General features: G+C 43.4%; 4 protein-coding genes across 4 annotated transcripts; 2 read left to right on the top strand and 2 right to left on the bottom strand.

Moving 5' to 3' along the window:
* Positions 1 to 4,464: 4,464 nt before the first annotated feature.
* Positions 4,465 to 5,118, bottom strand: H1-1 (H1.1 linker histone, cluster member). The gene has a single exon (XM_059075497.2). The coding sequence runs from the start codon at positions 5,116 to 5,118 to the stop codon at positions 4,465 to 4,467; it is 654 nt and encodes a 217-aa protein (XP_058931480.1).
* Positions 5,119 to 7,929: 2,811 nt separating this feature from the next.
* On the top strand, positions 7,930 to 8,340 carry H3C1 (H3 clustered histone 1). Its single transcript, XM_067043171.1, has one exon. It carries the CDS (start codon positions 7,930 to 7,932, stop codon positions 8,338 to 8,340), a length of 411 nt encoding a protein of 136 aa, XP_066899272.1.
* On the top strand, positions 8,162 to 9,483 carry H4C1 (H4 clustered histone 1). Its single transcript, XM_059075545.2, has 2 exons — positions 8,162 to 8,232; positions 9,099 to 9,483. The coding sequence occupies exon 2, from the start codon at positions 9,103 to 9,105 to the stop codon at positions 9,412 to 9,414; it is 312 nt and encodes a 103-aa protein (XP_058931528.1). The 5' UTR covers positions 8,162 to 8,232; positions 9,099 to 9,102; the 3' UTR covers positions 9,415 to 9,483.
* A 3,568-nt stretch (positions 9,484 to 13,051) lies between these two features.
* Positions 13,052 to 13,363, bottom strand: LOC131763404 (histone H4). Its single transcript, XM_067043169.1, has one exon. It carries the CDS (start codon positions 13,361 to 13,363, stop codon positions 13,052 to 13,054), a length of 312 nt encoding a protein of 103 aa, XP_066899270.1.
* Positions 13,364 to 17,505: the final 4,142 nt, after the last annotated feature.

The raw sequence follows: 17,505 nt of genomic DNA, 5'->3' as shown, positions 1-17,505 counted from the left end.
CAATATTCCCCGTTTTTACTTTGGCCACATAGGATACAATAAAACTTGTAGCATCAAGATGAGAGAGTTCTCCCCTCATCTTTGTTTTTTTCTTTTCTTTTATGTGTTATTATTGTACTTCTTACACAGAAAAACCCCTTATTTATGGTTTATATCTTCTTAAGGAGGCCCCACTGGTCTTCAATTGTTCTGGCAGTCATATAACCTTCTCTTCTCTGTCCCTCTCTTTTTTCTTTTCTTTCAAAAAACCCCACAGGCAGGGATAATCAAACCAATTATTAGTAAAGAATTTAATTTCTGTGTCACCACTCTTACCTACTTGTCTCAGAAGATCTCTCAGACAATCAATGAGATTGATTTCAAGTCTGTCTCCTCTTACATGGATGTTAGAGCTGATATAATTCTGTGGTCAGAACATCAAAACAATAGACTCCTGGAATTGTAAAAGACCATAAGGAGCATGTTAACCACTGGGTTTCAGACTTCTTTGACTGTAACCCCAATAAGACATGCTTTCTTCTTTATGACCCAGAACATACACACATATGCCTAACAACATAAGTGTCTGAAGCCTAAATTCCAGGAAGCCGTATTTATCCTTACAATGTGCACACGCTAATATGTTCTAGTCTATTCTATTCCTAACAGGCCATGAAAAATACTAACCGTTTTGCTTTTACATAAGCAAATGGAAGCACAAAGAGGTAGAATAATGATTCAGATTTATGATAAATGATCAGGGCCAGGTCTCCTCTGTCCTTTCCCCTTTCTTTATATTCTTCTCTACCTCAGTCTCACCAAGTCTCATGACTTTAAATGCCATCCATAGACCAATGACTCCATCTTAATTCAACTCCATCCTCCCCAAAACTACTCTTGTCAAAACTACTGACCTCCATACTGCTAAACCAAGGAACTATTCTCAGGCTTCTAATCACTTCAGTCTATCATCAACAGTTGAACCCAGTTGATTACTCCCTTATCCACTTGGTAATCTCTTGGACTCTGCAAATTTCATAACAGAATTTCTGATTCACCCTCCCCCAACTCCACCACAGCACACTTGCTTCTCTCTTATAGATGACCATCTTAGGAAACTCATCTCATTCTTTCAGCCACATTGAGTTTGAGGGCTTAACATCTAAGAAAGCACTGAACAAATTAAAAGAGAAAAACCATATGATTATATCAATACATGAAGTACAGCAGCCATTTAAATATTTTTTTAAAGTAAAATAGGAATTGAAGGTAACCATTTAAATATAATGGACATACAAAAAGTTAATAACAGATATTATTCTAAAGGACAACACTTAATACCATGCTAATTAAAACCAATAACTAGGGCTCTCCTGGTGGTGCAGTGGTTGAGAGTCCGCCTGCCGATGCAGGGGACACGGGTACGTGCCCCGGTCTGGGAAGATCCCACGTGCAGAAGAGCGGCTGGGCCCGTGAGCCATGGCCGCTGAGCCTGCGCGTCCAGAGCCTGCGCTCCTCAACGGGAGAGGCCACAACAGTGAGAGGCCTGCGTACCGCAAACAAACAAACAAACAAACAACACAAACAAAAAAAACCCAATAACTAAAAAGGGATGCCTCCTAAAAATATTATTCAACTTTATTTTGGAAATTCTTAGCAAATGCTATACAAAAAGAAAATTAAATGCTTGGTATTCACATTTAAGGAAAACAAAAAAGTTAAAATTATTTTGCTAATGACTAGGAAAAACTCAAGGGGCTCTTAGTTTAAGGAGTTAAAGGAAGTAGAATTATAGAAATCAGTAAGTTTGCTGGATACAACATATCAATACATTTCTTCCTTCCTAGCAGTAAGACCTAAAAATAGGAAATGAGTATTCCATTCACAGTAGAAACAAGGAAATTAATTAGGAATGGAATTGAGAAGGACACATGACTCATACAGAGAGAACAGTAGAAAAGAATGAGAATACAGAAATAGATCTCATTATATAAGAATTTAATAATAAAAATGATCTATTTCAGTTCAGTGTGAGAAGTGAATGGATTATTTAACAAATGGTGTTAAAACAACTGGCCATCCATCTGGAAGGATGTAAACTTGGATTCTATCTTAAACTACATAAAACAAATTCTAGATGGATTAGAAACTAAACATTTTTTAAGAAGCAAAAATTTTTACAAGTAAAGCTAGGAGGTGAATAAATAATAGAGGGGTGGGATTCAGTTTCTAAACCAAGAGTGGAAATCTAGAAGCTATAAAAGATACATTTGTGATTAAAATGTCTAATATTCAAATTTTATACATATCTAATAAATTTTATATAATACATATAAATGGAAAATATATCATAAACAAAGGAAATATAGAGATAAAAGCCAAGAGTAGAAAACTATCTGCAACACAGGTGATAAGCATAAGGTTCATTTTTCTATCATATAAAAAACACAATTGGGCAGGAAAAAGACAAACTGCCCAATGAAAAATTAGCAGAGATAAAAATGGAAATTCTCTGAAAAGCTTATTCAAAAGGCCAATAAACCTAAAGAAAGGATGCACTGGTGGTCATGGTAATGCAAATCAAAGCGACAATGTGAAATAATTTTACCCCCTTTAGACTGGCAGAAATTAATGAGATCACACCCTGGTGGCTGGAATGCAGGAGGGGGAGCCATTTTCAGGCTATGTCAGGGCCAACTGAAATTTAAATTACACTCTAACTAATCTAGCAATTTCAGCTTTGTAATTCTATTGCTTATTGCACCATGCTCAGCAGTTGTAAACAGAGACGTCAATACTTATCAATATGAAATGGATGAATAAATTATTCTACTCCACATGCAGGACATTAAAACAAAAAAGATTTGACTTGAAAGGATTTCCTTTAAGGTTAAGAGAAAAGCAGAAGCATACATATCGCCATTTTGTAAATAATAATAAAACCCTACCAGAAAAAGAAAACAATCATGCATGTTTATGGATAAGTGAATGTAAAAGACTGAATTCAAAGGAAAACATGAATAGCTACATACCTGTTTGGGGAAGGGGAGTAGGTATGTGAAGTGACAGTAAGGCAGACATAAAAGGAATGCAAGGAGCCATGCAAAACAATGGGGAAAAAAAGACAAAACATAAAACAATTGACTATTAAAGAACTTAGGGCTTCCCTGGTGGCGCAGTGGTTGAGAGTCCGCCTGCCGATACAGGGGACACGAGTTCGTGCCCCGGTCCGGGAGGATCCCACGTGCTGCGTAGCGGCTGGGCCTGTGGGCCGTGGCCACTGGGCCTGCGCGTCCGGAGCCTGTGCCCCGCAATGGGAGAGACCACAGCAGTGAGAGGCCCACGTACTGAAAAAAAAAAAAAAAAAATTTGTATGCACATATGTAAAAGTTTTACAACTAATTGAGCTTCGTTAAGTAAAAGTGAGTAAACCTGGTTCAACATATGGTACTTTTTTTTTTTCTCGGACGTGAAAAAAGATGTTATTAAAATGAATCCCAGAATTAAAATTTCAAAAGCTTAAAGGGGCAATTCTGTGAAAGTGTCCCCGAGTATTTAACGTGGCGTAGGGCACCAGGGTTGAAAACCCTGCAGGCGGAGAAATATGATCTAGTTAGGCACAGAGTGGGAGTTTCAAATATTATCCAATCAGGGCAGTTCTTTTTCTATAAAGAGAAACCAGGACTAGCTGACAACCTGCAAATGGACCCAGGGTAAGTCGCCGAGCGTGAATGAACTGCAAGGTCAGAGCTCGACTGTGTTGTCGCTGCAGGAGGCATGTGAGGCCTACCTGGTAAGCTGAAGGACACCAGTCTGAGTACCATGTAAACCAGAGGATCACCGTCATTCCCAAGGTCAGACAGCTCTTGAGCCACATCTCCTCAAAAGCATTTTTCAGGGCCACCCAATTTTGGAAAAGGCCGATTTAGCAATATTGCCCAAGAACATAATGTGCCCACTTTGGTCTCTCAGAGAACGCTAAGGAAATGTTGAGTAGACAAACGAGCACATAGTAGACGGACCCAGCCTCAGCCACGGGGGGTTCAATCGCAGCTACAGGTAGTTACCACTGAGGACAAATGTTTGGGGTGTGGGACTTCAGGATCGGTTCAAAAATCTCCCCCAGGTACTTCTAACGTACAGGTAGAGATGTAAGCTTCAGGTTAAAACGGGACTAGGGAAATAGCTTCTGAGCGTTGAAGTTTAAATCACTTGGGAGACCAAAAAAAAAAAACAAACCAAAAAAACCCCCACCAGCATCCTCAGGAATCAATTTACAAATCCCACAACGAGAATTTAACTTAATCTCAGAAGAATTCTGACGTGGAGCAACGATTGGCTTCAACACACTGTATTTGCATAGGGCTGAAATTTATGAAACTTGTAAGACAGGAAAGCTGTGTACTTAAAGCTCTTTCCTTGAAATAAGTAGGTGGCTCTTAAAAGAGCCGTTGGGTTATTGGAAGCGGCTTCCAACCGGAACTTTTACTTTTTCTTCGGTGCTGCCTTCTTGGGCTTGGCAGCAGTCTTTGGTTTGGTCACCTTTGCTTTGGCCGCTTTGGGTTTCACAGCTTTGGCTTTAGCAGGACTCTTGCCTATTTTCTTAGGCTTCACAACCCTGGACTTCTTGGGACTCTTGGAGGATTTCTTTGTCGCCGCAGGCTTTTTAGCCTTCTTCGGAGTCTTGACACCTTTTTTACCAGCAGCCGCCCCAGTAGCCTTCTTGGGCTTCTTAGAACTTGTTACCTTCGCTTTCGCTGCCACCTTTGTGGCGGTGGGTTTGCTATCCACCGAGGCTACTTTCTTGTTGAGCCTGAAAGAGCCCGAGGCGCCGGTGCCCTTGGTCTGCACCAGAGTGCCTTTGCTCACCAGGCTCCTAAGGCCCAGCTTGATGCGGCTGTTGTTCTTTTCCACGTCGTAGCCGGCGGCCGCCAGCGCCTTCTTGAGCGCAGCCAAGGACACGCCACTGCGCTCCTTAGAAGAAGAAACGGCCTGCACAATCAGCTCCGAGACTGAAGGACCCGCGGGTTTCTTCTTGGCGGCTGCTGCAGCCTTCGCAGGCTTCTTCGCCTTCCTGCCACCTGAAGGCTTCTCAGGGGGAGTGGAAGCAGCTGCAACCGGTGGTGCGGTCTCGGACATGACGGAAGTAAAGAAGAACTAAGTAATCAACTAGGACCTGACAAGGGAGTAAAACCCGAGCGGTCCACGCGCGCGGTATTTATAGGGCGAGGCTGCGCTGTGATTGGTGCGCGCTGGCACCCGCCCCCGGCACCCTAGCGCCCCCTGCACGCCCCGCCGGGTCTCCGAAGGCCAATGCCGGCCGCTGGGGCCTATAGGCCTTCTTCCCTGCCGCTTGCACTGAGGCACCCAGACAGCACCCTGCCCCCCTCCTCCCCCCATCCACCCCCCCGCCGGTCGCCTAATGGAAACAAATACTAGGCAGGGAAGGGTACGGCTCTGCCGCCCATTACCATCAGAGGGTGCTACTTACCTTTAAAAAAGCAGGTTTTTTTCCTAGGGGGAGGTGGGGTGGGAAAGAGCTGTAAAGGCAATCACATAGAATCCAAGGAGTTTCACGTGAAACCTCGCCTCTAGGAAGCAATGCCAAAAGGACATGTGTTTCTAATCTGCAATAAATGCAAAACGTTGTGTCTTAAGTGACTGGGGAGGGAGAGCAGAAAGCAAGGGGATGTAGGCCTGGTCTGCAGGTCTGGGACAAGTTCTCATCGATGCCATTGCCTTTCCTGGCAGCGCTGAGTGATGTGTGGTAGACCCAAGACGCCGGTGCCCTTGGTCTGAACCAGCGTGCATCTATTTGGGGCAAAAAAGAATTGTAGAAAGCAAAAGAACTGGCTAATACTGCAATTAACACTCAAGCTGCACCGATGGAAAACAGCACGCAAACAATTTCTGTAATTGCAACTTGCTTCTACAGTCTAATGCACTTAACGAACTTTCGACCCCTTTTCATCCTCACAACATATCCCAAGCTCAAAACCTAGCACAAGAGAAACATCAAGTAAGCACTGGGTGGACTGAACTGTTCCCGGACAGGCATTGCACGCGGGAGGGCGGTGGGTGTGGGTGTCGGGGCGAGGGTGGGGGATACGTTGCTTTAGTGTGAAAGCACAGCCCGGGGATAATATTTTAGGGAAGTCTCGCTTTAACTTGTTTGTGGTTGTAAAAGCATCAACAATGCTAAAACGACTTCAGACTGCGAATCAGGCTAACTACTGAGACAATAAAATGCCCCTTTCACAGCCCCGTTCTGGATGACATCCCCTCACAATTCTGCCCTGGGATCGCCTAGCAGCAGGGAGAATGCAGTGACGAGTCATTCCCGCGCGCGCGACTGCAGTTTTCAAACAAGTCCGCACGGGCCTCAGTAACCCGAGCTTCCCTGGTAGCCCTCAGACCACATAAGAGCTTGTTTCCGGCTTGTGGCCAATAATATACGGGTTCCAGACGCACGATTCGTCCATCTTCTTTACCACCCTTTGTTACGTGTTTTCTTGAGAGTCTGTATTTACAAAATGCATTACGTAATTTCTAAGAACTTGAAAAAGAACAGTTGGAACTATGCGTCTTAGTTTGAAGGATAGTCATTTATAACAGGTATAGAATCTCCAAGGTGAAGGTTTCGTAAGTGAAAATTTCTGGAAAAACAAACTTTTCTTAGAGTAATAAACGTGGCTTCTAATCAAACAAAGCTTTTAAAAGAGAAAATATGCATGCAGAATGTTCTTATTTAAATAATAATTTGTACCTCCCGTGTCTAATGGGTTAAACAGCTTCAAATGGAATAGAAACCCTCCATGCAAATGAAGGATGCTAGATCTCCTTTCTTAATGGCTACCCAGTATAATAAACTTAGCCAATCAGAAGGTAGAATCTGGGTTACCGCTTCTTCGTATAAAAGGTTCTCATTCGGTGTTTTTTGTTTTTTTCAGAACGCGGGCCTTTCGCTGTTGTGGCCTCTCCTATTGCGAAGCACAGGCTCCGGACGCGCAGGCCCAGCGGCCACGGCTCACGGGCCCAGCCGCTCCGCGGCATGTGGGATCCTCCCGGACCGGGGCACGAACCCGTGTCCCCTGAATCGGCAGGCAGACTCTCAACCACTGCACCACCAGGGAAACCCTCATCAGATGTTTTTAAAGTCGACTATTTTACGTGACGTAGAGGAATAGTCGTTGGCAATATTAAGCTGTCCTTGTTTTCGTCCGTAATACATCCATAGGCCGTAGTCCGTCGCCTGCTCCGCATAGGTAAACTCTGAGACGTCGTGCGTGGCGTGATTGTGTGTCCGGCGTTGTGCCCGGCTAAATGTATTCTAAACTTTAGAAAACTTAAGTTTCAGTTAGTTCCAAGTGTAAAGTCAGAGCATAAACAACACTTAACAAAGAAGTACCTTGTTACAGGAAATATTTCTGGAAACGCTAGTTTGATTTTACTATGCTTGAGTTTACATCTTGTAGGTTTCAAATTAGTTTCTCAGTTTAAGCTTTACAGAGGGATTTCTTTTGTGAAATGGTTTTAGAAATTTATAATCCGTTATCGGATTATCGAGCAGGGAATGTAGAGTACATTAGGGCAATATTCCCTCAATCTCCCCTCCCCCCCAGAACATAAATAAATATACAGAACTACAGTACTAATGAAGTTAAGGTCTGTTTTTTCGAAAAGGTAACGCTCAAGGCATTGCATTCTCATGAAAATCGTGTGCGGAAAAGAACAAATAAACAATTTGAAAAGAGCCAAAGATATAACGTAGTGGCCAACGAAACTGCACGGTTTTTGGAAAGTTTAAATGTAGACCAATCAGAACCTGTAACGTAATATTTAAACATTTTTCTCGCCCAATCACTTCACCTTAGGTACTATAAATACTAGCAAACTGCTGGGCGGTATTTTGCGTTAATATTCGGTACGCCTGTTTACCTGTCACTTGTTATGGCTCGTACTAAGCAAACTGCTCGTAAGTCCACTGGCGGCAAAGCGCCTCGCAAACAGCTGGCCACCAAAGCGGCTCGCAAGAGTGCGCCGGCCACCGGCGGCGTGAAAAAACCCCACCGCTACCGACCTGGCACCGTGGCCTTGCGCGAGATCCGCCGCTACCAAAAGTCCACAGAGCTTCTTATCCGTAAACTGCCTTTCCAGCGCCTTGTGCGTGAGATTGCCCAGGACTTCAAGACCGACCTGCGCTTCCAGAGTTCGGCGGTGATGGCACTGCAGGAGGCATGCGAAGCCTATCTGGTGGGTCTTTTCGAGGACACCAATCTGTGTGCCATCCATGCTAAACGTGTTACCATCATGCCCAAGGACATCCAGTTAGCCCGCCGGATCCGCGGGGAGCGGGCATAATTACTGCTTTTCTCTGAAATTTCAACCAAAGGCTCTTTTCAGAGCCACCCACGTTTTCAAGTAAGGGCTGTAAGAAACTAACTTAACTCAAGTTCAGTATAACTGCATCTGTTTGGGAGTATAAAGACATGCATCAACACTTGTCAGATTATGGATAATTTTTGTCTAAATATCCACTGCGTATGCGAACACACTGGCCCTTTGTGTTTATGTAAATAGTACCGTTTTCTCTTACCTTAGTAAAGAGCCAGTTTCAGAGGCACGCGGAATGATTGGCATTTGCAGAGCATTTTTAAAACATGGCCTTGTGAGTATTGTGAAACAAACAGGAATAGTATGAGTATAAACATTTTTACGTTTCTAACTTTGATCTTGATATTTTTACGATTATCAAATTTATTGATAATAAATTTTCACCTTTTTAAGTATTTCTTCTACTTAGGATATTTGGAATCATGTTTCCTCTAAGCCTAATTTCTCCAAGTACTGTAGTTAAAACAGTAGCCCAGTCAAGGAAGCAGACTATTGGTCAAACTGACCTCTTCCCACCTGCCCCACCCGCCCCGCCCTCCCCGCCCTTCCGCTTGAGTTCCCGGGGCTTGGAGGCGGGGTTAAGGGAGGGGACTGTTGGCGTCACACTTCCGTTTTGCGCGCTTTTCATTCTCTCTTTGGAGGGGGTTGGGCGGGGGAGAGGTGGTAGGTATATAAGGATCCGTTCTCCCCTTCTTTGTCAGTTGCTGTTGGTTTGTTTCAATCAGAACCATGTCTGGACGCGGCAAAGGCGGCAAGGGTCTGGGTAAGGGAGGCGCTAAGCGCCACCGCAAGGTTCTGCGCGACAACATCCAGGGCATCACCAAGCCCGCCATCCGCCGCCTGGCCCGGCGTGGCGGTGTGAAGCGCATCTCCGGCCTCATCTACGAAGAGACCCGCGGGGTGCTGAAAGTGTTCCTGGAGAACGTGATCCGGGACGCCGTCACCTACACCGAGCACGCCAAGCGCAAGACTGTAACCGCCATGGACGTAGTCTATGCGCTTAAGCGCCAGGGACGCACTCTCTACGGCTTCGGCGGTTAAGCTTTCCGATTTCGCCATCAGGAGTTAGCATTTCTCAACCAAAGGCCCTTTTCAGGGCCACCCAACTACTCATAAAAGAAAGCTGTAACCATTAGCCAAGGCACAGGAGTCTGCAGCCCAATGGTGTGGTTAAAATGAAAACAACTGAGGCATCCCTGAGTCAGAAAACATTGCGGGAATTAATATCTGTATATATCCATGTAACTCCCACTCTTGCCTCCATTCACTGGACACAGGGGGGAAAGATGATACTCCAACTTATTAAAGAAAAGTGGAAAAGAACCAAGTACGGCGAGAAACTTGAATCGGTTAGCAGGAACAAAGAGAAGCACTGCCCAATCAGCAAGCCCCATCCATGGATTTCAACCAATCAGAACTGATGATCTCATGTGGTTCCCCGCGGCGACCCAAATTTGGGGGATGGGAAGTCGGGCGAGAAACGCCAAAGCCCTTGTTTAGAGAATTTTTTTAATTTGTGTTTTTACGGGTTATGAAATAGACTCCGACGAGACATCTGAATGGCTCTCAGTCATGTCCTGAGAACAGTACTGAAATTACCGCCGCTAATAGGATGATTTGTCTCGATTAAAAAAATAATCTCTGAAATGTTAGGCAGAAGGGGAAACCGAATTCAGACTGCCAGCAAACCCAGGGCATTGATTTCAGGCGAAATTAAAATCTCGTTTATGAAGAAAACGCGCTTTCTTCTCTTTCGGTGTCAACACAGCCCTCAGCAATTAGCCGTACTTTCTTCCTTACTTCACAGAGGAATGGAAATTAGGGTGATGGAAATGTTCTAAAATTAAATAGATTGTAGTGATGGTTGTACAACTAAGTAAATATTCTAAAATTCATTGAGTTGTACACTTAAAGTGGGTGAATTTTATGGTATGTAAGTTATATCTTAATAAAGCTGTTTTACATATATGTATATATATGTATGTATGTGTGTATATATATATATATATATACACACACACACACAAACACACACATATATAATCACCAGGCAGGGTAGCAGGAGATTGTTTGTAGGGTAGGCACTGTTGGTCTGTGAAGAGCTTCTCTTGCTAAAGTTGAAAGTATGGACTGCTTGGTCTAGTCTGTCATTATAGCCACAGGAGGTTTTTAAGCAAGAATGTCCCTAGTCCAGTAGCATATGTTCCAGTAGCATACCAGACTTTAGGACTCAGCTGGAGAAGGGATGTGAATTCACTTAAAGTTGGCTAAAAGGGAAACAGCTTATCCTCATCTAAAAAGATACTCACAAATGCCTCTGTCATTGGGTTCCTTTTTGTATCATTTTTATAGAAGGCTGATTTCAGCCTCAGTGTGTCAGTTTCGGTGAGTATTTCTCCTAGTTTTTTTGGTCCCATTTTCCATCTGATAACTGTCCTCCAAGATTTTGGGGGGAATGATAAAAGTACGGATCCTGGCTTAATTTAAACTGACAATGGGGAGAGTTCAAGGCTGCATTCTAGATGACTAGAGGAGCAAAAATGGGCCTGGTTGGGAGAGTGGTCACTTTATGTTTTCCTTAGCTGGTGTCCTGGTGTCCGTCAGGAGATATGTATTGATTTCATGTAATGTGCCAGATACTGTTGTAGGCATTGGGGTACACCAGTAAGCAAATTAGAATTTCCTGTCTTCCATTCAGAGAGTATGTAATGAAGCGTGTGGATAGTTTTCCTACACTGGAGGGAGGTGTGGTTGCTCCATAGACCAGCTTCTGTTATGGTTGGCCTGTCTTTTTTAGTTCATAAGCCGTGTAGAAAGTATCACACTCATTTTAGTCACAGCCACTACCTGAGTAAAAAATCTGTGAGCCTTCCTCAGGCCTAACAGTCATGAAGTCCTTGTTCAGGACAAAGATAATGCTGCCTGATTTGCCACTCCAGCATCATTTCTAAGAGCCAGAGAAAACCTGGCATGCTGACTGATTCAGGCGGTGCCAAGTCAAGGAATTGTAGATGGGGGATCAATTATGGCAGCCCTCTGGTGGGCTAGGGGGGTGGGAGAGGGCCTGAGCACTTGTGTAGAAAATTCATGCATGCATTCATGCAACTCTGCCATGAAAGGACACAAGGGAAGACAGCAGTCTATGAAGCAGGAAATGGGTCATCAGACACCAGATCTGTCTGAATCTGTCCAGTGCCTTGATCTTAGACTTCAGTCTCCAGAACTGTGAGAAATGTTTGTTGTTAAAGCACAGTCAATGGTGTTTTTATTATACCAGCCTGAACCAAAACACCATTTTATGGATATAGATAATATTTTCTTTATCTGGTCCCTTCTCATGACAATTTACATTGTTTCCACTCATTTATTATTATAAACAATGTGCTGCATTAAACCATGTTTAAGTTCTTAGTGATCTCATCCAGTCTCACCGTTTGTATGTTGATGAGTCCCCAAATTTTTATCTAGTCCAGACCTCTCACCTGAACTTTAGAATCTCACTTTCCCAACCACCTAGTCAGTAGGTGTCAAGAGAGAGACATTAGCAGAGTAACCAGGCAGCCAACTGTTTTCTAGAACAGCCATTAGTACACACCCTTTTCAAACATTAAATCAAAGGTGCTGATCATTCATTTAGCTGGTTTATCAATTTGAGGACATACTTTAAAAAACCTTTTATAATAACCATATTGTCATGTTTGAAAGTTTCATTTAAAAAAATACAGTTTACTGCAGACAGAGGAAAGAGATGAGCTGGAAGGAAGGTGAAGGTGTAAGAGAGCCACCTAAGAGCCACTTAACTGCAAAAGAGGGAGCTTCTCCTTTACAACCTCAAAGGCCCTGACAGAGGCCTAGGGGTTCAGCACAGACTCCCTTAGTCTAGTAAATGGGAATTTACAAACTCTGCTTAGCTAGAGGATTAGGGAGGGCCCCCAGCCTGAGGATGAGAATCAGCAATGCCGAGGCATTTTTAAACCCGAGATCACTGGCTTTACGGGGGGTGACGACACTCAGCATGATGCCTGGCTCAAACTCTAGAGGTACCTGAGGCCAAGGTCTGGGGCGCGACCCAGCGGAGGAGGGGGAGGTGCTGGGAAGGGAGAGATCATAGAAGGCAGATCTTTCCTGACGTTGCTAAAGGCAAATACACTAGGAACTAACAGCTGGCGTCCTGCTGGCAATGTATTTTAATTGATCTGGCTTCTGACTTCTTGTGAGCGAAGCATGCCCGCTTCCCAGGAAAGAAACTTCCTCCTCGACGAAACTCCGGCTGGCAATTGATGCTCCTTTTACAGACGATGTGGGGTAGGCAGGATCCCTCCTGCTAGAAAAAGCTGGGGACGCCGGGCCGTAAGTCCTTCATCGAGGTTACCGGGACTTCCAGACCCCTCTCTCATTAGCTTTCCTTAGTCCAGCGTTAGCCCCACCCACAAGCGAGCCCTTGCAGCCTGATTAGGCGAGGGTACCGCTACTCTTAGCAGGTGCCCGAAGATTGGCTGATGGAGACCGGCAGTGAAAGCGAACCGTTTGGCCTGTAGTTAAGGCTAATTTACCCTTAAAACAGAACCACTTTTTTTTCCAACAGATGCTTTTTGAACACGGAAGTCGCGTACAGCTCTTCCTGAGCGGAGGTGGGCGGCCCTAAAAAGGGCCTTTAAAAAATATATAGAACGAGACTTCAGCCGCCGAAGCCGTAGAGAGTGCGTCCCTGGCGCTTGAGCGCGTAGACCACGTCCATGGCGGTGACAGTCTTGCGCTTGGCGTGCTCTGTGTAGGTGACGGCATCCCGGATCACGTTCTCCAGAAACACTTTCAGCACCCCGCGGGTCTCTTCGTAGATGAGGCCGGAAATGCGCTTCACCCCGCCACGCCGGGCCAGGCGGCGGATAGCTGGCTTGGTGATGCCCTGGATGTTGTCGCGCAGAACCTTGCGGTGGCGCTTAGCACCTCCCTTACCCAGACCCTTGCCGCCTTTGCCGCGTCCAGACATGATTACCTAAATTATCGCAAACGTACAGAATGCAATAGGCTACTACTTGGTCAAGAGCAATTATAAGCTATAGTCGGACCTCGTTGAGAACTGAAAGCGCAGGCGGGAAAAGAGTCACTGACAGCGCCCCTTTGGCTCCGCCCCTCTCGGCAGTGATCCAATGACTATGTGGGAGAGCGAAGCTAGTAAAGAGGTTCGCTTTTAAACTCTGGATTGTTTTGCTCCCTTTGCTCTTTGCATCTGAGGCTGTTTATTTCTTCGGCTGAGAATTTTAGTGGAGGCTTATACAGTATTTATGGCAAATACTGTACTTTCTCATTCAGGAGGAAGTGACTGTTAGTTGCTAAGGGTACCAGAATATGACTCCCCATTCCCCCACTCCCATATGCTTCTTTGGCAGAAGGACTATTTTTGAGCTGATTATTTTTTTAAAAACACCATACACAAAAACATTTCTAAAAACAGAGTACAATTTACTCTTTTGTCAGGGTCATTTACATTTATAAAGGGAATTTTAATTTGTGTCTTTTTCTCTGTACCGGGAAGAGAAGGATGACTAAATCACCAGAGTATCTCATCAATGAGGAGGCACTAGACTTAATTCTGTATAACAACCTTACCCTCGTTGTTCCTTTTCCTGGTAACCTCTCATAACTGGCTCCTACCCACTTCTTACCTGAAGATGGTATTTAAGGTGGTGGCTTGGGCCAATTTTGGGAGTTTACTCAGTTTTTCTAGGTATTTCTCAAGCCTATGTGAGGTATACGTGTTATTAAGCTTCTGTTTGCTTTTCTCTTGTTAATCTACCTTTTATACAGTGGTTCTCAGCCCAGAACTTAGAAGGGTAGAAGGAAAGTTATTTTCCCTCCCTTATAGGTATGTTGATTATTTTGAGCTGTAGCAGAAAAACAGCAAATGCAGAGGGAAGATTTCTCTGAACTCCCATTATCTGCCTAAAGAAAGATCCTCCAAAAGGAACTCATTTGTCATAAATCCCTTCCCAAGGAGTTTCATTAACTAGGGAAGAGTGACACTTATCTGAGGAAAGGACACTAAAATTGACACCACACCCAGACAAACCTTGGCACAAACTATTGTCCACAAAAATTAATTGTCAATCTAAGAAAGAAAGAGGATTTTGTTAGAGCCAGCCTGAGGATTATAACCTGGGAGACAGTCTTTTGGAAAACTCTGAGGACTGTTCTGCTTGTCAGAGGTCAAAGCACAGCTATATAAGTTTTTGAGACAAAGAATCATATATCAAAGTTACATATTGAGTCTACATGGTCCAGACCTTCACGTACAAGGTGAGTAGTGGGGCATCACAATCCCTTACAGGATTGAGAAAGGAATGTTATCTCCCTAAGGAGTTACCTTGCTGGAACCAGGAGAAAATTGCTCTTTTCAATGAAGCAGGCATTCCTGTGTCTTCTAAGGAAGTCTGGTCAATCTGTAATGTGCACAATGCACACTAAAGAGGGATAGTGGCCCAAATAAGCAGAGAGAAAATTTTATGTTTAGAAATTTTCTTGTCCTTCCTTAAGCATAATTTTATTTTATCCTGTCATACCTCTCCCATCTATTCTTCTAAGGGCCCAATCATCTCTCCTAAAAATTATTTACTCTCCCCTAAGAGGCCTACATACATACCACCCCCCAACCCCTTTTCCCTATTAAGATGGTGTTTAAGTCTGAATTTTAAGCCACCTTGAGGAGTTACTCATTTTTCCCTGGGTATCTCCCACGTATACATGAGGGCTACATGTTACTTCTGTTTTGTTTTTCTCTTGTTAATCTGTCTTTTATTTCAGGGGTCTGGGTCTCGTAGAGGGAAAATTATTTTTCCTTCCCTACAGCTGTGTGACCTTTAACCTTGCCTTTGTTTTCTTTATCTGTAAAACTGGGTAATGATAACACTGATGGAACTCTAGTGAAGATTTAATTTAGCTATTGTAAGCAAAGCATTGGAATAGAGATTGGCCCATGAAGTCCTATATAAATGTGACTTGTCAGTTGGTATTATTTCTTTTTTTGTTGTTTTTAACATCTTTATTGGAGTATAATTGCTTTATAATGGTGTGTTCGTTTCTGCTTTATAACAAAGTGGATCAGTTATACATATACATATGTTCCTATATCTCTTCCCTCTTGCGGTTCCCTCCCTCCCACCCTCCCTATCCCACCCCTCTAGGTGGTTACAAAGCACCCAGCTGATCTCCCTGTGCTATGCGGCTGCTTCCCACTAGCTATCTATTTTATGTTTGGTAGTGTATATATTTCTTAAAGAATCTTCCTGGACTTGAGATATTGCCCTGAGGTCTCATCTTTACTCCTAACACAGTATCACACAAATATGCATTTACTCATGAGGATTGTTTTTTAAATCCCAGCATCTAATAAAGCACAAAGCATCAAAGCATTGTTTTGTTTTTCATACGTGACATGTTAAACATGGTGGGTCCAAATATGTTCCTTTGGGCCCTCTGCCAAGGTGCACTGACAATCTCAGGCTACTAGCTATCCTGCAGCCATACCTGGGGTGCTGTTCAAATCTCCATACCAGTTTCCCACTACTGTGTTAAATCTCTTGAAAACACTCATTGAGCAGTAACTCACTTCTACTGGGACAACTGGAAAGGCTACTACTAAATTTTTAAATCTGAAAAATTTACCCTGACCTTGACTTCCTCCTCCTTTCCTTTGAGTCTTTATAACAAACCAAAACTCATTCTAGACTCCAACAGCATTAGCTGTAAACTTCAACCTGTGGTGTAACATCACTCTGTGGGCCTGGGTAAGAAAAACCCTTTTTGACTGAAGACCTTGCAGCAGCCATTTGAAAGATACAATCTGTACATTAAACACCCCCTTTTGTCTTCAGCCCGACCTTAGTCACTCCCCTAATATAAAATAATAGATGCTTAATGCAATGATATTAAAATGCTGGCACCACCCCCCTGCCCAAAGTGTTCAGTAAATTTTCTTTCACAAATTTGATTTTCTTCCACGTTTGATTTTAAAATGTCTGCTGAATTTTATTTCTAAACCGAGCAGAATCAACGCAAGTAATGCCAAATAAAAAGGAAATTTAGAAGCTAAAGTTTGTCTTTATTTCAAATTTCGAAAAATCCTAGAGTATGAGAGAAAATGATACACAGTTCAGGAAAATTAATAGCATTTATATGATGCTATGTGTCCCAAACTTGATGCATATTATTCCAGTAACAGCCCTACGAAGTGTGTAGTGTTACCCCCATTTTTCTGATGATGGAGAAATTGATTTGTCTAAGATGACACATTAAGTAGTAAAGCTGGGATATGAACCCGGGTAAGCTAGCATCCAAATGCTGCCAGCTTGCAGAGTATACCCTAGAAAAATTAACAAGGTTATGAATTGTAAGACCGTGTTAACCTCTTTTTCCTAGATACTGCACAGTTGTTCTGTTGAGGGGCTCAAGTAAATGAAGACTTAAAGCCAAATCCATGTTCCTTGGCTGGGGAGGGGAAGTATCAGCCAGTCCCAGCCACCGGCCCCTGCCTAACTGATCCTCAGACAGAAATGGGCACTTTTACTTTTTAAAAGCTATCCTATCAGGCCCTATACATAAAACTTTTTTCCCAAGATACATAAAATATTAAAGGAAAAAGTCAAACAGTGTACATAAGAGCCAGCACAGCAATAAACAAGAAAAACCAAGATACCTGGACTTCAGCAGCGGCCAAGAGCTGAGGGGCAAAATCACCTTGGTTTAAGCCAAGGGCATTGGTGCCTCTGACAGACCCCTTATATGGGTAACAAAGGTCTGTGCCAGGCAGAGGCTTATACAAGTCTGGAAAAAATAAAATGTTAAAATAAAACAATATACACAGAGAGAAATATCTTTGTCATTTCAAAAAATACATTATTTTGTAAACCAAAGTTTTTATTGAAACCCTGAAATGTAAATAAATCCAAGTGAACAACACAACACACATTACTGTGTATTTTGTGGGTTTTGTTGTAAGTGGGAGTTGGGCAAATCATTTTAGCAAGGTGAATCAATTCTCATCTCAGAGGTAGACAGAGACTAGGAATAAGGTATGGAAAAAACTGAAGCAAAGCCTTCGGAATTGGTGGCTGTCATGTTTTTCAGCATTCTGTA

This window comes from Kogia breviceps, chromosome 10 (genome assembly GCF_026419965.1).
Source record: "Kogia breviceps isolate mKogBre1 chromosome 10, mKogBre1 haplotype 1, whole genome shotgun sequence".
Lineage (NCBI taxonomy): Eukaryota > Metazoa > Chordata > Mammalia > Artiodactyla > Physeteridae > Kogia > Kogia breviceps.
The sequence above is the reverse complement of the archived record's forward strand: the minus strand, read 5'-3'. Positions and strand labels throughout refer to the sequence as shown.